Source organism: Syngnathoides biaculeatus, chromosome 14 (assembly GCF_019802595.1).
Source record: "Syngnathoides biaculeatus isolate LvHL_M chromosome 14, ASM1980259v1, whole genome shotgun sequence".
NCBI lineage: Eukaryota > Metazoa > Chordata > Actinopteri > Syngnathiformes > Syngnathidae > Syngnathoides > Syngnathoides biaculeatus.
In genome coordinates, this window is record NC_084653.1 from 17,747,713 (window position 1) to 17,769,591 (window position 21,879).

Here is a 21,879-nt window from a genome sequence, read left to right on the forward strand (position 1 = left end):
ATGGTGGATTGTTTCTGAGACCTGTGATTGGCTCGCCACCAGTTCATGGTGTGCCTGCCTCCCGCTCAGAGGGGTTTGGCTCCAGCACTCCCATGACCCTTGTGAGGATGAGAAAATTGATGGCTGGATGGGAAAAAATGGGAAGGTCTTTTTCATTTTATCATTTTTATTTTGGGAGGATTCTCCAGGACACTTAAGCATAATATTGCTGCTTTTATTGGTGTTAAAAAAAAAAAGCAAGTGGGTGGATTTCATCTCATATAAAGTTTGTACTGCCCAAAGTCCGATGTCCCTATGTTTAGTCACCACCGCAGGAACTGAACTGCGTCGTAAAACGAGGGCCCCTAACCATTGTAAGGAACCCTTATTTCCGCTGCTTTTTCGACACGGACAAATATGTTGTACGGACGTCCCCGCACTTCCGCTCCCCGTGATACCGGAGAGAAGTTCTGACAGCTCAGGCTCCACTCAGTTCCTTCCCATCCCCGACCCCCCCAAAATCACATTTTATCACCGTTTACATTCGCGAGTGCCTCAATTAATCATCGAGCTGAGGACGAGCGATTATGGTGTAGCACGGACCGCTAGCTTCAAAAGAGATTACAGGTAAACAACGTCCAGATAACACACGCTAACTCAACAAGCTAGATAATAAAGAAACCAAGTAAACAAAACTTAGAAACTTGCCTTCGACTAGTTAAAGTATGTGTATTTTAGCTTGCACTTGCTGTTTTTGAATGGTCAAAAATTATGAAGTGAGAGACAGTACTGAGCTCGAGAAAGTATTCTAATAACGTTGCTATAACGGAATGGTTTATTAATTGTTTTATGGAGTGACAGCCCATTAATCCACAGTGTTAATTCATGAAATGTCCCAGTAACATAAATTCGGTAGAAGCGGGGATAGAGCTCCAAATTTAAATAGAAGAATTGATCTCTACAGGGAGTCGTCGTTTTATCATAGCCTTTCGTTACCCTGGTTCCGTAAGCAAATCGGAACTGGCCGAATTATCTACCTGTAGGATACGCTGAGGGCAGTAGGAAAGTGTTAAACAATGTCTAGAGTATGGATACAAATAAAATAAAGAAAATGAAATGAACAGAACAGCTTTTACTTCCGTAGTTTGCTTATAAACTATGTAAGGCATGGAAAGTAGTTAATCGGTTCTGAACAAGAAAACCTCAGACCCTTTGTTATTCTGTTATATTGAGATATGTTCAGCACGTCTGCCCCACAACTGAGAAATTCCGAGTTTGAATCTCCTGTGTGGAATTTTCACGTTCTCCTTGTACTTATGTGTTGTTGTTTTTTTTCCATGGATGTGCCAGCCTCCTCCAATTCTCCGTAGATGTAGGGTGTGAGTGTGAAAGTATATTTTTATCAATATATATGTACTCTGCGATTGAAGGGGGACCAGTCCAGGGTGTACATTACCTCTTGCCAAAGATAAACTGTAACCTTAAAAGAGGTGGATCAATACATTTGAATGCTATAAACAATAAAGACATATTTATTATTTTTTTTCATTAATGAACTTGCTAAAATCATCAATAATTCAATGCAGATGCAATTATGTCATCATATATTAAGAAGGTACAAAACTGCTATGAGTGCACCCGCCTGTGACGAACCTTGGGTCAGGAACCCTGATTCAAAGGATTATAAAACGATGATGATTTGCATGTCATTCACACTGTGTCAGGCGCTTGTGTTGCGGCGCGGCGCACGAGGGCGGGGCAGAGCGCAGAGCACAGCGGTAGCCATGCTTACATTGGCCAGCAAACTAAAGAGGAATGAAGGCGGACAGACGGGCCGAGCCGGCGGATCCCCCGATGCCACACACAGGGTCTCCATCAGGGACCGTCTCCTTACCAAAGGTACATTGGACTACATTTTTTTAATTCAAACATATTTATCTAAACAGTGAATAGTAAACTACTACCTAATTACCTAATTTTCACTGTACTAACTTTGGTTGTTCTTTCTCTACAGAAGTTGCCGAACTTGAAGCCAATCTTCCTAGTAAGTAAAGATGTGATTTTACAGATTTACCTTAAAAGAGTCCTTTAAATATATCATAAATGTCTTTAAAATCTCTATAATTATTATACCTAGTAAATCAATTTTAATCATCCCTCTGACAAAAAATGTAAGCCCTCATAACGTCTGTTTTGATTAGAATACAGTTAAATGTGTTATATATGCTACAGCTGTGTCATATTTATGAAGCACATCAAACAACCTGTATGTATTACATTTTTATCCACACATGCAGGCTCCATTTGAAGAACAAAAAATCCAATTCCAGACTTGTTTTTCTATTTATACTGCCATGATACATATCTCAATTGTGGCAGCAAAAATCTGAATTGTGTGATTTGAAATGTGCAGCATGAATCCAGCCTAATGCTACGTTAGCTATGTTCCTAGCGGCCACAGCTGCTTACTTGGCCCAAAATGCAGGTTTGCTACAGTGGACGGTGTAAATCAGTCACATGACTTGGCTTTAGAATCGCTTTAGGAGAAGAGTATGAACACTTTTTTTACATGTTTGACAACCTGTAAACTATAGGCATGGATGCACCATGATTGAATGTGACCAAACGGCTACCATACACCCGAGCTTGCTGTGGAAACCGTGCCCAAACGGGACAAAATACTCACCTAAGTGTGGCAGAACATGACAAAACATGAAAGGATCCATGACATGCCGGAAAAACACATGCTTCCCATGCCACTACGGACTACCTTCACGATTACTATAGCTGACTAGGTTTCTTATCCATTACTATAGCTGACTAGGTTTCTTATCCACACATTGACAAACCCTTTGACAGTTTAGAAATTTTGTTGTGTGGTGTCTGTGGCCATCACATCCGGTCACGTTGTTCCATCCCGTCCGTCCCTTCGACCATCCTGTTTTGTCCATGGTGCCCACAAATGAGGCTGCCATGGCCACCAGGAACATAGTCATATGAGGGCTGGTTGATATCGCAAAAAAATAATCAGTCTGTTTTTTCATATCGGCCTATCTCTATCACAATTTTTTATATTGATTTGAAATGACCAATTTTAAGTTTTAAAGCCACAGGATTGAAAGCCAAAGAACTACATTTTTGTAACATCCATCCATCCATTTTCTTCACCACTTATCCTCACGAGGGTCGCGGTGAGTGCTGGATCCTATCCCAGCTGTCAACGGGCAGGAGGCAGGGTACCCCCTATACTGGTTGCCAGCCAATCGCAGAGCACATGGAGACAAACAACTGCACTCACAATCACACCTAGGGGCAATTTAGAGTGTCCAATTAATGTTGCATGTTTTTGGAATGTGGGAGGAAACTTGAATTGCCTGGAGAAAACCTATGCAATCTCCACACAGGCGGGGCCGTGATCGAACCCCGGGTCCTCAGAACTATGAGGCCAACGCTTTACCAGCTGAGCCACTGTGCTGCCCATTTTTGTAACATTTAAACATAAATAAAAAAAAAAGAGAAAAGAACAGAAAAAGATGAAGATTGAAAAAACTAGTACAATAGATATATAAAAATATAATCACAGGGAAACTAGTGTAGCAGGAAAAATTACCGCTTATCCTCACTAGGGTCAGGTCATGGGTGTACTGGAGCCTATCTCAGCTGACTCCTGGTGAGAGGTGGGGTACATCCTGAACTGGTCGCCAGTCAATCCCGGGGCACATACAAACGGATAACCAGTGACACATTCACACCTTGTGGCAACTTAAAGTCACCACTGAACCTGAAAATTTCAAGTCAATAGCACCTTTAGAAATATATTTAGTGAGAAAAATGGTGACATTAAATATTTATTTCAGCCGCTGTTATAGATATGATTTGTAACATTTTCATTCATTCATTTTCTGTAATGCTTGGTCGAGACGTGGGGTACACCCTGGTCAACAGCCAATTGCAGGGCACATATACAGTAAATAAAAACTATTCGCATTCACACAAACACCTACTGACAGTTTAGAGTTTTCAATTAACCTACCATGCATTTTTGTGGGATGTGGGAGGAAATCAGAGTACCCGGAGAAGACCCATGCAGGTACAGGGAGAACATGCACACAGGCGAGGCGGGATTTGAACCCGAGTCATCAGAACTGTGACACAGTAGTGGTCACCAGTCATCCATCCTTCCACAGTATTTATTTATTTCACCAAATTCTGGTCAGTGACCCGCTGTGAAATAAAGCGGCAAATTTTTATTTGTTAATGTAACTTTTCATTATGAACAATAGTGGCAAAATTTCATCGTCTGAATGGTTTTCTATGATTTCATGCAGTATGCACTCGTCTTTTGGATTAACAACTCCAATGTTGGAAGTAGAAAAAATGTGAAAGGTGTGCTTAGTTATTTTTTTCTTTTTTTTTTGGGTATGTGTATAGGAGCGAATATTAATATCTAAGCACCAAAATTGTTCAAATGTGACGCAACCAGTGTTCGTAGAGGGAATGTCCTTTAACAGCAGGGGGTACTGTGGAGCTGGTTTAAACCTCGCATATTTTCACGAGGGATAGATCCAAAGGGAACAGTATGGTCTTTTATGTGTGTTTGCAAAAGACTATAAAGTAATTTTCATTATGTATGTAGAAGAAAACAAATATGCATATGTAACTATTTACTCGTAACTTACTATTTGTATGCGCTCTAATTCCAGGTACATGCAAAGCCAATTTCCCTGATGAAGACAAGCTACACCATTTTCAGCTGGCAGTGTCTCCTGGTAAGAGAGTAAAACACAATGTCCTCATCTGTCCCGTTCATAGAGACCTTCAGTTTGTTAATGAATTGACGTCTGTCTGTGTCTCATTCATAACCATTATGTTGGGTAGTTGCCACCCCCCCAAAAAAAAAAAATCATTTCATATCAGTTTTTTTCCACTAGGCAGACATTTGTTTTGAGCCGCTCCATTCATTTTATTGGTTGGCAACCCGGCAAAGGAAAGTCTGAGCCTCCTCTACTGACCACATCGTGCTCGTCGTTGATCTTAGATGCAAACAGCGCTGCTAAGTGGGCCCATTGTCTGTGCGTGTGATTGTTTTTAAGGCCATGTGTGTATGTTCCGATGGTGTTTGTTTAGGCTTTGTAGTCAGTTGTGCACAGTCAGCAATTTTCCCAGCTTTTGCGGGCTGGCAGTCAAACGGACCAAATGCCCTGTTGTGGAATCAGATTACTTGAAACTCAGCGTATCACGCTTTTTCCACTCTCCATCTCATGCTCTCCGTTAATAGTTCCTTGTTGCTTGCTTTTAAATTTTACTACACTTTAAATCAAGCTACAAATTTCACAACAAATCACTTTTTAGCCCGTCAATTTATGTCTTCCCACCCGGTATGCAGAAACAAAAAGTAATGAAAAACTCCAGACAACATTGTAGATGTGGTAGAAGATGGAATTTAATGGATTCGTACATATATGATGTTCTTTACTTGATTCACCTTTTCCCATTTAAATGATTAGAAATGCTCTTTATTCAAATGAATTGAAATGCCATTAATCCATTCCAGCCCTGTCCCAAAAATCCTGAACACATTCTTTTGTAATGTTTTTAATTAGAAAAATACCACGGATGCTTTTTATACTTTACACAAATAATATTAATATGGTTCTATAGCGTGTAAAGCAGTGGTAACCACTCTTTTCCACTCTAAGATCGCTTTTTAACACTGCTCTGCCACATCATCTTCTGAAAAACACTCTTGCCATGGGTAATTCTGTTCTGTCATTTATTTTTGCAGTTTTGGTGGGACCAAGCAAACATAGAAATAGTAGAAATATGACCGTGAACCAGAGGTGTGGACTCAAGTCACAGGATTTGAACAAGAGTCAGGGTCAAGTCATGATTTAATAACTTTAGACTCGACAATATATTAAATGACTTGCAGCTCAACTTGGACTTGAACAACAATGACTTGTGTATCTGCAGCTTACGGTTTTACTTCAACTAAATATGGCAAGTGGTATAATGCTGAATGTGCTAATTTTTTTTCATTAAGAAATGTGTCCAACACCACAATTGCTATTGGGCAAGAAGTTATCTTTTGAAAGTTAACAGCCTTAACCACCCCACATTCCTCTGGCAGAGGAATTGACAAAGACCTTATTGTTTCACACTCTTTAACGGAAGTCAGGGTTTCATTAAAAAAGAAGAAAACATCCGTCCATAAATTTTCTTCCGCTTAGCCAAGGTAAAAGTCAGTAGTTTTAGCAGGGAAGCCGAGACTTCTGTCCCCCCTGCCACTTAAGCCACCTCTTCCCGGGTGATCCCAAGGCGTTCGCTATCCACCCGGGAGACACACTGTAATTTCCGGCCTACAGAGCGCACCTCATTATAAGCCTCACCCACTACGTTTGGAAAGGAAATACCATTTGGAACATGCATAAGCCGCACCTGTGTAAAGGCCACACGTGTCCACATTGAAACCGACGTTGAAACACGAGATATTTACAAAGAAAGACGGTACATAGAAAGAGCTTTTAAAGTTTTAATACCTTAGCTTAGCTTAACATAGCAACAACACGGTAGCATGCACTGGGCTGATTAAAAAAAAAACACATACCTAAATCACTGAGACGCGGCAGTAACACAGCAGCACCGCGCTAGCACGGCGCTAACAGGGCCAGTAAAAAAAAACATACTGATAAAAATCACTGAGACATGGTAGTAACACAGCAGCAACAGGCTATCACAGCGCTAACAGGCCCGGTTAAAAAAAAAATACCGGTAAAAGTCACTCCCTCGGCACATATAATCCATGTGTGTGTGTGTGTGTGTGTGTATATATATATATATATATATATATATATATATATATATATATACACACACACACACACACACACACACACACACACACACATATATTTGAGTGCCCCCTTGCGGCCGTTGGAAAAAAAAATGCACAAATTATCCGCATCACCGCATGGGACGCAGGGTTGAAAGCGTGTGAAAAAAGTCATGGCTTTTAGGCCGGAAATGACGGTAGTTTCTCCAAGGTGTCCTCGGTCGACCCTGTATTCTCCTCGTGGAAGAAGACTTCCCCGGAACACCTCACCAGGGAGGCGTCAAGGAGGCATTCAACTAAGATGCCTGAGCCACCTCATCTGACTCCTTTTGATTCAGAAGAGCAGCTTTACTCTTATGCCCTCCCAGATGACTGAGCTTTTTACCCTATCTCTAAGTGAGAGCCTGGACACACTGCGGATGAGATTGATTTGGGCGATTGTATCCAGGCTCTTGTTCTTTTGGTCACGACCCACAGTTTGTGAGCATAGGTGAGGGTTCGGAATGTAGATCAACTGATACATTGAGAGGTTCGTCTTTCGGCTTAGCTCTGTCTTCACCTCAATGGACCGATACAAAGTCTGCACTACTGCACACGCTGCAACGATCACCCTGTCAATCTCCTGTTGCATTTTTCCCTCAGTTGCGAACAAGACCCCAAAGTATTTAAACTCCTGCACCCTTATTCTCCCTGTAGCTTCACTCTTTCCTCTCCACCCCTCTTATCAATGCACAATGCATGATGCAGTGAAACTGCAAAAGGCAACCCGTGGTTTAGTGAGGGACGATTGTCTCTTTGATTGATTGTACAATATTGCTGTTCCCTACTGATGACTGGTACAAAATATTTCTTTAAAGACCACCAGGGCGCAGTCAAGGTCTTATTCAACTAAGCCATTAAAATTTGATTTCCCCTCTCGAACACTAAGATGCATCTTGTGATAGTAAATTAAACCCTCAGTCATTTGTATTAACTGATTAAGATTCTTCACTGGTTTTTAACAAGTCACTCTTATTTGCGTTTTATGTATGAATATATTTGTGTGTGTATTGAAACACAAGTCCTCACAGATTTGAACTGTTTTTACTGCATACACAAATGCTTTATTTATGAGCTCTAAATGCAGCTGTTAGTCCCGTCCAGTTCTCTTGTGTAGTTTTACTTTTTTTTTCTAAACCCTTTTGAGATTCTTGAAACTACTTTTGATGCTTTGGATTCTTCTACTTTTTTTATAGAGATAACTATAATACACAGAAATAACTAAATGATATTGTGAGCTGTTGATTATTATTGTTTTGATTTAAAATGAAGCCACTTATACTTGAAGTCATTCTGTCTGGTTTACATTTCAAAAACATGCATGGTACAAGGATAAAACGCGGGCATGGTTAGAAATGAAACGTACTTCAATTGCAGCAGTACCGACAACCTAGTTTGCCAGCCACCAGGGGGCAAATGCATGGTTAAGGCTTCATCAAGCTCAGGTGCTGTGCTCCAGTGCGAACTTCAAATTAAAAACTTAAAATGAATTGATGTTCCATGTTGTCATAGTCGCTTTTTTTAAAACGTTGGCCCTCAGTATATTGTCGGAGAGGCAGCGTGTCATGGCAAGACACTAAACAATCTGTGTTGTGGCGGCTGCCTTGACTTCAACTTTTCGGCTGAACAGAACATACCGTCTTTGATAATTTTGGCAATTCAGAGATGTTGAAATGAAAGGTCAATGCTTGCAGCCGAATATTATTGTCTTGATTTGATAGCATCGATTGGGTCAGACGTGCATCACTATTGTAACTAAAAAGGTCACTGAATCTTCAACCAAACCATGTAAATAATTTTTTGGGGGGATTGTGGAATTTTGTTGCAGCTTCATGACATCTTTTGTGTTGATTTTGTCAGACAGTTTCTATTTCAGGGATTTCTTGATTTAACATTTTTGCGATTATCAGGCTTGGGTGTGGGTGGTAAATAATGAACCAAAAAAATCTGAACAGTGTAAAAATGCAGTGTTTGATGGCTGAACACACTACATATGAGCCTTCACATGTCAGGGGATAAAGCATTTATTCTGGCTACTAGTGTGGACTGCATGGACTTAAATGTTTTTGCTCAGTGTAGTCACTGTGTAATTACCATCAAATAAAAGCTGGAATTCAGAACATTTGTCTCAGATTCATCTTTTGATCTGAAGCTCAAAAGTCTTCAGTATATAACAAAAACAAAGGAATTGACCTTGTTGTATACGCAACCAGAGGACTTTTTTTTCTGAGTATACTGGAATACTACAATATTTGATCACTGCAGCCCTACATTAAATTCCACCTTTATATTGTCATTTTTATTTTTTTTTAATTGAAACCCCTGTTTTTGGTCTCTGTTTGATATACCTGCAAAAAAAGTTCTCAAATTTTGAAAGTTGCTCTTCAAATGAAGAAATAATGACCAGTAGCTAAACTGCTTCTCAGAGGATAAAAAGAGCTTTTAAATTATGTTAGTTCTATTACTTCATTTCTTCCCCTCTTTCCAGATGAAGGTTACTACCAAAGTGGCAGGTTTCAGTTTGAAATCGATGTCCCTGAAGCCTATAACATGGTGGTGAGTACTCGATTACTTGTACTACATGTAATGAAGTTGTCTTGCTTGTGCGCATCCATGTTGTCAGTATTAGGGTGCATTCACATTTTGTTTGCTTCATTTTTTCATGAACAACTTGTTGGGTTTAAAAGCAAGGTCTATTCATAGACTTTGCTGAATATATATTTTGTTGTTGTTTTCTATATTTTACTATGAATTATTCCTTTTCTTCTTTGATATCTCTGGGCCTCAAATTAGGGTTCACTGGTTATCGTTTTTCAACATTATTTTTTTTCCTTATAAAGGGAGAAATAATGGGAGATTTGTTCATTTAACAATTGTCCATCCAGTATTTTATTTCTCTGTTCATGTCTAGCCTCCGAAAGTAAGATGCCTGACCAGAATATGGCATCCAAATATCACAGAGAATGGGGAGATCTGCTTGAGGTATATTAATTAATTTCAACACCCCTGACACTGGATTTTATTTGAACTATTTTGATTATATATGGTATGATGAGAAGATGGTAAATAAATTTCATAGATTCATGATATTTAATTAATCCAGTCTTGAAGCTTTAATTAATTCAACTTAAGTTAAGTTCCTTTTTTAATCAGTGGTCTTAGTGTATAAAATGTCCAACTATAGGTACTGTTTTGTTTGTTTGGCTTCAGCCTATTGCGTGAACATTCTATTGACGGCACAGGGTGGGCTCCTACCAGAACATTAAAGGTAAATTTGAAGATTTTACTTTGATGAATTACTGATTCATCTAGGACTTGTAGTTATTTACTGTATTAATGTTTTATTTATTTTATCTTTAGGACGTTGTCTGGGGATTAAACTCGTTGTTCACTGTAAGTCATTTTCTTTTGATGCCTCAAAAATAGAACAAAGTTAATGACATGTATTTTACATTTTTTAATACCAAAGTTTTTCTTCCAAACAACTGCAAAATAATGTAATTGTTCATATTTCAATACTTTTGGAAGAAATTGTATAAACTGTTGAAACCAGTTTACACACTAAATGAAAAGAAATGTTTTCTTCTCTCTTACATGAAATCAGGTTAAACATTTTTAAATTAATCCGGATTACAACAATAATTCTATTTGCTACAACGACATTAAAGGTGTCTGTTTTTGTGTGATATACTAACTGCCGGAGAAAAATTCTTTGTGTGTTTTGGCCATTAAAGCTGATTCTGATTCTGATTAGGATGATTCCAAAGGATTTGGGATCAAAAGGTCTGCTAATTTTTCTCCCAATGTTCTAGTTTATTATTAACATTAGCTTGTTTCTCCAAGGGTTGATCCCATTAGTATGTTAATGGACACCCAGTTTTAAAATTGTTCATCCATATGTAGGTCACACCAGTGATATTAATCAAGCTATAATTGAGTTATAAAAGATTGACTGATTGATTGACTATCCCTCTTGACAGCTGTAATAGGGCTATCCCTTTGACATAGGGGAAATAAAGATTCCCACGATTAAGGTTGCCTTGAGATGTTAGTGAAATTCAAACGAGAAAACAGAATCAGATTTTGCCCTTTTGGCACCAAGTTCCGGAAGACTGGTCGAGATTTCAAGTGTCAACAATGTGGGAGGATGAAACGTTCTATGCTTCTTGATGCGCTGCCATAACATACACACTTTTGGCATCTTATCATTATGGCGATGATATTTTTCATTCCCTCCCCTCACATTAAATTTTTCATTTCCCATAGGACCTGTTGAATTTTGATGATCCATTGAACATCGATGCGGCAGAACATCATTTGAGAGATAAGGTGGGTCTGTGCTGTTTTGTTTCAATCATTGAATTGAAACATTTTGAAAAATTCAGTCATGTTGAGTTATTGTAATATTTAACCATTTTTTCAAGTGTTGTATTGCAACCTTAACATAATCTTGGTTATGAGCTTTCACATTGAATATATTTTACAATCAAACCTCAATATGTCATGATCATTTCCAAAATAATCACAAGGTATCAAATTCCATGTTTTTTACGCTGCCATGGCGCATAGTCAGATTCTACCGTAGAGACCAAAAAATATGAATGTGCCACTTTAACACTGCAGCAGAAATTAAGTTGTAGACTTTATACATTTATATATGAATATGCCCCTAACCGAGAACACTCTGTCCCTTGCCAGTATCTTTATTCTAGCATCTGTTCATAACAGGTGTGGAAAATAAATTTGTCAAAATGCCAGTTTCACTTGCAGCGTGACATTTTGCACCCACGGTGTTACATGCTTTGCATAAGTCGCATTATGTGATTGTCCAATACTACCGAGCAAAGCACGGTGTTATATTGCAATGTGGGCAGGGAGCAGGCACAGATGCTGCTTTTAAGAGCGCCTTGTCCCTACACTGTCATCTATCCCTGTGTCTGTCGTGTGTCAGGCGGGCAATTTGTATTTTGTAAGTCAATTTGTACGTAAAATATTTCAATTCAATAATTTTCTATATTTTATCCCTTTTTGTTTTTAACTAGAAATTGATAAGCATGTACATCTTATTGTTAACAGTAATACTATGAAACCATTTGCATTTTACACATCCCATCTCCCTACATGCAACCAGGCTAATCTGTGGGGACCTTAGGTGACTTTAGAGGACAAAAGGCTCAAATTTGTCTACGCTATCAGTTGTGGGTATTCCTTTTTATTAAAGAGTGAACAGCGACAAAATCATGTCTCAATCCTAACATTGATTATCGGTCCGGTTCTTAAAGCCAACGGTGTGGCGGATTAAGATCTGGGAGGATTTCTGACTTGAGTTCTTGGATCCCATCTGAATACCAAATCCTTGCTTTTAATTCCAAACTGCGTTACTTGTTGACTCGACCACAATATATGTTCCGGTTATCACTTTCCATTGGCTCTCGAGTACCTTAGCCTTATCAATTGTATATCATGTCACATGTGTGAGCATTCATCTTAGTGGCTTTCGTCCTGCCCAGAAGCAAAGAACATGGCGGGTCTTTAGATTCTTATCAAACTAATTAGGAACAGCCAGGTGTTACACTCATGTCACGTTCCCGATTTGCACTTTGAAATGTTTAAAGAATCGATTCCGCACAGGTGTAATTTTGCATGGAGGCTTCCTCAGGCTGCAGGCACTGCTCTATACTATACCTGTGGCACGTTCGCAACATTTCAAATTAATGAGACTGCCAAATCCTTCCAGAAGCACCTGTCAGTCTAAACACATAAAGTAACAAGAGAGCACAGTGTGAAAGAAACACATTTTTTCTGTTATGACACACTACATACCCCATCAGAAAGGCTCATTTTACACCTTGACATGTCACTTTTGCCGAGCAGGCAGAATTCCCAGCGTCAGAGTTGCAAAGTGTTGTTACTTCTTCACGACTTTGCGCCACACCATTCACACCTTTGCCCAGTTTATCCGATGCGCCACACGCCTTTGCTTTACTTAATTCTCAACTTGTAAAGAAATGGTTTGTCCCCAAAGGCTATTATTTTTCTCTTTGCCTCTAATGCTGGTGAGTGCTCTGAATACCCATGCAGATAATTAGGGAAGAAGAGATCTAAAAGGCTGGCGTGCCTGGAGTATTGCCATAAGTGTTAAGAGTCTAAAAGTTTTTAATAGACTGCAGCCTCCTCAAGGTAATGACTCACCAACTGGAGCTGGAGAATTTCGTTTAGATCCCCAAGCGGTGTCTTATTAGAATGTCTCCAAGTAATGATCTGTTGGGGTTCTTATTTTAATTGACTTTAATTGGATCTTTTTTCACTGTTGACAACATTGGCCAACAGGCCAAAGGAAAATATGATCAGGGCAACAGTCACTGTATATTCCTCTTTATCAAACGTGCATTTATAAAATTGACTCAGCTCTTTGCTCGTGGGAGACCATTCAGTAGTAGAGATGTGAGAAAACTGAGTAAAAAAAAAAAATGCTTTATATCTAAGTTTGGTTCCTCGCCGTTGGCTAAAAGGGCCAAACCAATTTGATTTTGAAAAGATGCTCTAAGAGGCAGATCCGTCATTTGTTTAGCAACAATCAAAACTCTTGTCATTACTCATTAAGTTTTCAGTGGCAGCTTTCCATCATATAGTGCTCATATACAGGTAGAAGCACATGCATACACACAAATTGCGTATATACTCGCTTGCTCTGCACAAACTGATGAGATGCAACTTGGGTGGATATAAAATGTAAAACATTCTAGTGCCAAACTGTTCTAATGTAGTTGATAAAAGAGACCAAGTGTAAAAAGTTGAACTTAAAAAACGTACAGGTCATCTTGGGTGAGATGAAACAAGGAGAAAGATGGTGGAAGCCAAATGTAACTAAAGTAATGATAGAGACGGCTTGATTTTGTCAGGGTTTAGAGTTTGAGTTCCTTTATAGCCCCCCATCTTTATTCAAGAACTTAAAATAAATCAAATGTTTTAAGCAAGTGGTGTTCGTTTTATGGAAATGAATAAAAGGGGCTCTTGACTTCACTATTCTGAAGATTTTGAGACCAAAACTAAATGAAAGGATAGTAGAGCCTACTAAAATGGGAGTCAGCACACACCTTCCACCATTTAAAGTTCTCACACTATTTGTTGTTATCGCAGGGGGCATACATGCAAACATCCGCTCGCATTCATGCATAAAGACAATTTAGAGTCTTCAATTAACAATTAACAGACTATGCATGTTTTGGGGATGTGGGAGGAAACTGGCGTACCTGGAGAAAACCCACGCAGGCACTGAGAGACCATTCAAACTCCTCACGGGCAAGGGAAAAGATTTGATCCTGGGTACCCAGAACTCTAAGGCAGTTGTGATAACCAGTACCACCCGCCTACAAGATAATCTTAATTTTTGGGGGGTAATCAGTGGCACTTTAAATAGTAGGAGTTGTGTGCTGAGTCCAATTTAACATGGGTTTGTATGTGATTGGTTAATTTTAACATATTGTAAATTTTTTTAATTGAGTTGCAGAAGTTCTAGGTCACATTAATGATGGAAGTTGGGAAATGTTTTTTCTTGGCCTCATTTTAAGTGTCACAAAACCTGGAATTTAAACATGGGTGTTTAAGCTTAAAATCCTGTCCTCCCTCCACAAAACTCCATTTGGGCTCTACCCACAGACGACTAACACATTGCGCTTAACTCTGTCACCTTTCAGGAGGATTTTCGGAGCAAAGTTCAAGATTACATCAAGCACTACGCCAGATGATAGATGGATCAAGTCGTACTAAGTTTGCTACCAAGCTGCTCTACCTTTGCCTCAGCCTATCTCTGAAGTCCACACTGAATTAGCAGCCGGCCGTCTTTAACGTGGCGCTCTGCTCACCTTCTCGCAATAAACCATAACAGAAACAAACATGGGAAACACACAGTCGAGCAAGGACGCAAAGCATTATGCTTTATTTTTTTGGAGAGTTCACGTTGACGCGCTCACCCGACGCTGTTATTTCGACACTTAAGACGTCTGGTGAGCAACCGGTCGCTTTTCGACTCGGTCTTTTTTTTTGTTTGTTTGTTTTAGAGTGAGTAAATAAGAGGTTTATATATGTGCGTTCTCCATTCCAGTGCCTGCAGTGTTTGTGTTGGCAGAAAGGAGAAAAATAAATGCATGCGAATTGACATGATGTAATCTGAACACATTTACACACATTTGTAGACACCTTAAATGCTACATGTGACCTGGCCGGGCCCACAAGACAGCGTTTGAATGATCAACACCATATCATCCTAAACTCTTTCACAATCAGACACATGCACATACCTTGAACACTTTTTTTTTTAACCTATATGTGCATAATTGGAGACTCTAGTTTTTGTCATCTTCATTCCCTGTTTTACACAATCCCCCCCATCCCCGTCTCACATAAACACAAAATGTACCAGGGATGTGAAGATGTTTTCATGCCTATAACTGAAGTGTAGCCAGGGATGAAATCGTCTGTTAATTTCGATCTTTCACGGCAAAATAACTTCTTTTTTTTGGCACCTATGAAAGCAGAAAAATACTTGAAAAATAATTACAGGGGTTCCTGGATTTATGATGTTTCAAAAATACATAAGGGGCATAAAAATCAAGAAGGCTACCCGCTTACCGCAGTATTTACTTTTCTTTAGCCCAATAGCATGCCAAAGTCTTAATGTTTTTGGAATACAAAGCAAAAAAAGCAAACAACAACCCGGTCTTCTCTATTGAATCTTTGCAGAGTGTCATGACCGTGCATTACTTACACTTACTTGCAAAAACATGACAAAATAATTTTTTTTACCCATGCAAAGGTATTTATCAATTTTCTTTGGACAGTAAGTTATAAATGACTTTGGTCGCTATCCTATCATGCTAAGGGTTAATGGACTTGAAGTGTTTTTCCATGCAAATGTTCACAATAATTGGGATTTTACGACTGCGTTGTTTAGGTTAGTGATGAACACAGTCAGACTTCTGGAGGAATTTGCGTTTGGATGTAAGAATGAAACTGTTGTAAACTGAGAAACCCCTGTACTAGAAACCATTTTTTTTATTTGCTTTTATTTTCTGTGCTGTAAAGAAACAACATTGTTTGCCTGATTTCTTGAAACTCTCCCAAAGGTTTTTTTTTCCCCCACAAGAATGTTTGTGGCCACAAAAAAAAGTATTAAACTGTTATATTGGATTAAAAAAATGATATGGATTTATAGTTATAGAAGGTGTATTTATAGTATGTTTTTTTTTGTGTTACATCTGATATGCCTCAAATTGTTTTCCTTTATAGATTTAGCTTTTCAATAATTGAACGGGGGCGGGGGGTTCAGAAACTCACCATAAATGTTTCAAGTTTCTCCATTGGAATTGTAATAGTTTTGCACAAAATTCATGACCAGTTTATCAATCTGCAAAATATCTCTCTGTTAATATATACAATATACTTAATATAGGTAGAGATAAGGAACACACCCCTGTTAAAAAAATGAATATTCCTCTTTTTGGTCCTCTCTCCCCGGGCACTTACAGTAGTGTAAGTGTTGGCCCTTCCTGGTTTCTTATTTTTTTCATGTATGTCACATGAAAAATTTTTCCAACATCAAGCATTTAAAATATTGGTCAAAGACGACAATTAAACACAAAATGTATTTTTTTAAATTAGGGTTTTTATTATTGAGGGAAAAATAAATTATAAACCAACATGGCCCCTGTATTAAAAAGTGATTTATCCACCCTAAGTGCCCCCACTCCACCCACACCTCTCTTAAAACATAACTTTTCTCATACCGGACTTCAATTTGTTTAGCCACACCCAGGCCTGACCCTACCACACCTGTTCTCTACCAAGGAATCAATTAGGACCACCCTGACAAATGGAAGACCAAAAGATGATCCAAAGCTAGACATTATTCCATTAGCAAAAGAAATTTAGGAACAGATGACAGCAAAATAACAATTGAGTGTATCAGTGTAGAAAATATTATGACCCATTTCTAAGGCATTGGGACTCCAACTAACCACAGCGAGAGCCATTATCCACAAATGGTGAAAAAGATTGATGAACCTATGCAGGTGTGGCCCGCTGACCTCAACAGCGCATTGATGACTGGGCCAAGAGGTCACAAAAAAAACATCCACAACATCTAAAGAAATGCAATACTCACTTCCCTCAGTTGAGGTCTGTGGTCATGACTCCACCATAAAGACTCATCAAAAATTTTTGCTAGCAGAGCTCCAAGACGAAAACCACTGCTGAGCAAAAAGAACATTAAGATTCATCTCAGTTTTGCCAGAAGACATTGATGATTGTTTAGTTGTACAGCGTATGGGTCGCCTTGTTTAATGCTATCGTCAAAAACGACATATTACTAAAAACACAGGAGCATCCAAACGGGTGAGTTCACAATCTTTTCAACGACAGGTGGATGCAAAAAGGGAGTACTGTATACCTTTTTAGGCTTTAGGTCGCCCATGGGCAAGTTGTTCATTCCCCCAAATGGTGCTTTCCTTTCAGAAATTTGACCCGAGCAAATTCAACCTGCCCAGTGAAATGATGTTAAAAGTGGGCGCACAGATACGCGTGACGCATCTGTCAGCAGCATCATTCCTCCAATCTGTCTTTAGCTTTGAGCGTTCACGCGCTTTCCCTCCCAATCCATTCTGGTCTGTTTACATGTCTGCATGAGGCAGACAAGACAAGATGCCAGCAGTGCATTTCGCTAAAGATGTCAGAAACTTGTTGAAAGATGAAATTCCATGTGTGTGCGTGTTTGTGTATAGACACTTCAGTGTTGAAACAATGTGAGCTGTTGCCATGCTATGCTGCCCCTTTTCTCGCATTTTCTATGTAGCCCACAGTTTAAAAAAAGCATAAATTATTCTTTTGTCCCTTTAACTTTTTTTTTTTTGTACTTGAAAACAATTCCCAAGTATCCTCAAAACTCACAGATGTTGAAATTGCTTACGTTTGGAAGCTGTGGTGTTTTTGTCCCACACGAGTCGAACACAGCGGCGCGAGGGTGTTGTGACTTCTGAGCTCTCGATTCACACCCATAAGTCATTACGGGGCGTGGGGTGCTCAAACAGCCCTAAATTGGATAACAGCACTCCTAAAATTTGAGTTATTGCTATTTTTACTTTAGCGTTATGTTCTTTTTAAACAGATAGAAAAATTGGATAACCATATTGTACTAAAATACAGCAAGTTGGTTTGCTCTTGAAAATTTTACTCCAGGAAAAAAATGGATACTATTAATGTGCATGTAAAGGGGGTGGTGTATAAAAAAGGCGTTGTCTTCCCTCAGAAACTTTAAGGGTTACAAGGGTTGGCGTTATCATCCCAATCCAATCCTCTTTTGCTGATATTTCGGTTAGTCACTGACTTTCCCGTAAAGGGTAATGCTTCCCTTTTATAAATGTGCAAATTAAAAAATGTGTAAAAAATTTTGAAAATTTGTCTCACTTGGGCAGGAGCGCAGCACCCCTAAACCTCTAATTCTACAATTTTACAGACAGCAGACTACAAAAAAACAAAAACACCTGAATTCATTTTTTTGTTTTTTTCATAAGGAAAACTGGATTTTAAAAAAAATGCTCTCCGTATACCATTGATCTGCATACATCATAAATTTGAGCACAAAAACACAACAATACCTTATGCTATGTTTTTATTTGTTTTTCTGTAGGATCTTTTGACAGTTGCCAAACCAGCATATGGGCCAATTAGCGCCACCAACTGGCATTAATATTTTGACTAGAAAAAAAACCTCATTGCCTCACACAATCAAATATTTGATCTTATTATACTTGAGAAATGAAGGTATACATAAAAAAAGTTAATTTTCCCATGTCCCCTTACAGACGGAACATTAATATTGGCGCTGAAAAGCCGCCAAAGTCAACATTTTCCAGGTCTGTTCTTCCGATGAGGCCAATGAGAGATTTTCGCCTTACAAATGCGCCGATGTCGCAATGCATGTCTTTTTGATTTGGGTCTTTGTGGCGTTTAATTTCTGATGCTGCTGTTTGGGAGGGGGGGGAGTCTGCATGATCTCGCTCCACACTGTAGAAGAATTGAGATTGACAACCAGTTCTTCAAAATCTTCAACCTTTCCTTTCTCTCTCAGATTGTATATCATTTTTTAAAAAAAAAAAGAAATATTAAAGAAAATGCAAACAAAACAAAATTGTGTTGTTATTGGGGTTGTAGACAGGGTGGATGTTTTTCATTAGGAACACAAGTTTTTAACCGTCTTGGGCGGGTCTGGAACGACAGAAACATAATTCATGTACTGTTATTTATTTTTTGTTAATAATCTCTTAATTCTGATCTTTGTAAGGAAGCAATGAACTGCAATTGTCATGACTATTTAAATGCAAAGAATGTATGAAGCTAAGTCTCTTGGAAGTATAATGCTATAAAAAAGTCTTAATATCAATTAAAAGCCAACATTAAATCAAGTTGCTTTTAAAGAAAAATATTGTTATATGATGAAAATGTGATTAATTGAGATCAAGTACAAAGCCTCTAAGTTTATCAATTGCCTACCAACCCATTTTAAAGTTATTTATAAACTACCATTTATTTAAATTGTTTTATTGTACCGTATTATAGGTCAACAACAATCTAAAATTAACTGAATACAGTGAAGAAAATAAGTATTTGAACACCCTGCTATATTGCAAGTTCTCCCACTTAGAAATCATGGAAGGCTCTGAAATTTTCCATCGTCGGTAGAAAAAAAGGTTAAAAAAATCATACATTGTGATTTCTAGATTTTTTTTTAGATTATCTCTCTCACAGAGTACATGCACCTACAACGAAAATTTCAGACCCCTCGATGATTTCTAAGTAGGAGGACTTGCAATATAGCAGGGTGTTCAAATACTTATTTTCTTCACTGTACATTAGCATAAATATGCACACCTTCTTAAAACTGCCACTGTGTCTTTGTTGAGAATGAAGCAGTCGCGTTTTAACGTGAAATGGGAGTCGGCACACACCTGCCACCATTTCAAGTGAAGTTCTGATGTCCTAGTCAGCTTTCTGTGTTTTGAAATGACTTGTCTTAGTCTCATTTTTGGACCACCTAAACCTGATTTTTGAACAGGGGTGTGTCAAAATTGTCTTGTCCACTATATACAGCCAACAAGAGCTACATATACAATTTTGTGATAGTGACATCTTGCAACTGTAGCGTATATGTATATATATATTTTATCCCGGTCTGAAATTGGGACATTCTTTTAATGTTGTCATTTCCTATTCCATAATATATGGCATGTCCCAGTCAAACTGTCACAGAAGTGCTTGTGTAAGAGGTACAATCATAGTGAACGCTTTCTCTGGACGCAACGACGACTGACAGCAAAATAATGAGATAGTGAGAACGGTAGCTTATATATTTATATATTTTGCACTTCCCCTCGATGCCCTGGTGTTTAAAAAAAAAAAAAAAAACGCTGCCCCCTAAGCTAAAATCCATTCCCCACTTGGGAAGCAGCTTTTCCCAACTTTGCGCTTGCTGGTGAGGAATTAATGAGGGCCGAGTGGAAACCTCCAAAGGATTTGTGTTGACAACAAACCTGCCAAAGCCATCAAGGACGAGATTAACGGCCTTCAGTGATGTCTCATTTGTCACACAAATGGCCGGCATGCTGCCAATACTGCTTTAAAATGGGAGGAGGACAAACATATATTCAAAATATCTTTATCGTGATGGAATGGTGAGACTTTTTCAGATAGTTTACATGTGTTCAATGCCACACTGCGCTGGCTCCCTGTAAAATATTCTACTCAATATCAAATACTGATCTGCACCTGCAAGGCCATCAGATTGGGATGTGGTTCAGCTCTCTCAGGTTGTTGTCCTCCATCCACCACTGTGTCCCATCTGCCCAGCGGTCCACCGTCGGGGACAGAGCCTTCTGCCGCTCTGAGCGGCGTATTTGGGACTCACCATCTATCACCTGACCTCTGAAACGGACTCATTAACCGTTTTCAAATCCAAACTCAAGACACACCTATTGTGGACTTCCTATTGACCTTAACATTTCCCATACCCTTTGCCATTTTAATTGCAATTGTTTTCTCTTTAGTTACATTTTTTTCAACTAGTGGCAGCACAGTGGTGCAGTTGGAAAGTTTTGGCCTCACAGTTCTGAAGTCCAGGTTTCAATCCCGGCCCTACCTGTGTAGAGTTTGCATGTTCTCCCCGTGCGTGGGTGGGTTTTCTCCAGACACTCCAGTTTCCTCCCACATCCCCAAAACATGCCTTAATTGCATAACTTTAAATTGCCCCTAGGTGTTATTGTGAGTGTCTTGATGTGCCCTGTGATTGGCTGGCAACCAGTTCAGGGATTGGCTCCAGCAGTCCTGCGACCCTTGTGGAGATAAGCGGCTCAGAAAATGTATGGATGGACAATTGTCATTCACACCTATGTACAATTTAGACTTTTCAATCAACCACAAGCGTGGTTTGGTGATTTCTCTCTACGTGGTCCAGAATTGGCAGACCACCAATTCAAGATGTCCTCTCTAAATGTCAATTAATGGAAGACTCCAAATTGTCCATAGGTGTGAATGAATGGGGTCACGAATGGTTGTTTGTCTACAAGTGCCCTGCAATTGACTGGTGACCAGTTCCGTGTATGTCCTCTCATCAAAGGTCCATCCATTTTCTTCGCCGCCTATCCTCATGAGGGTTGCAGGGAGTGCTGGAGCCTATCCCTGCTGTCAACGGGCAGGAGGCAGGGGTACACGCTCAACTGGTTGTCAGCCAATCGCAGGGCACATGGAGACAAACAGCCGCACTCACAATCACACCTACGGACAATTTAGAGTGTCCAATTAATGTTGCATGTTTTTCGGTTGTGGGAGGAAACCAGAGTGCCCGGAGGAAACCCACGCAGGCATGGGGAGAACATGAAAACTGCACACAGGCGGGTCTGGGATTGAACCCGGGACCTCAGAACTGTGAGGCCAACGCTTTACCAGCTGTGGTATCGTCCCGCCTCATCAAAAGTCATCTT

General features: G+C 39.3%; 1 protein-coding gene across 1 annotated transcript; it reads left to right on the top strand.

Annotated features, from left to right (window-relative positions):
- Positions 1-407: 407 nt before the first annotated feature.
- Positions 408-16,057, top strand: ube2f (ubiquitin-conjugating enzyme E2F (putative)). Its single transcript, XM_061842318.1, has 10 exons — positions 408-606; positions 1,704-1,878; positions 1,994-2,023; positions 4,683-4,748; positions 9,339-9,406; positions 9,762-9,832; positions 10,061-10,118; positions 10,211-10,243; positions 11,117-11,179; positions 14,548-16,057. The coding sequence occupies exons 2-10, from the start codon at positions 1,764-1,766 to the stop codon at positions 14,596-14,598; spliced, it is 555 nt and encodes a 184-aa protein (XP_061698302.1). The 5' UTR covers positions 408-606; positions 1,704-1,763; the 3' UTR covers positions 14,599-16,057.
- The last annotated feature ends 5,822 nt before the right edge of the window (positions 16,058-21,879 follow it).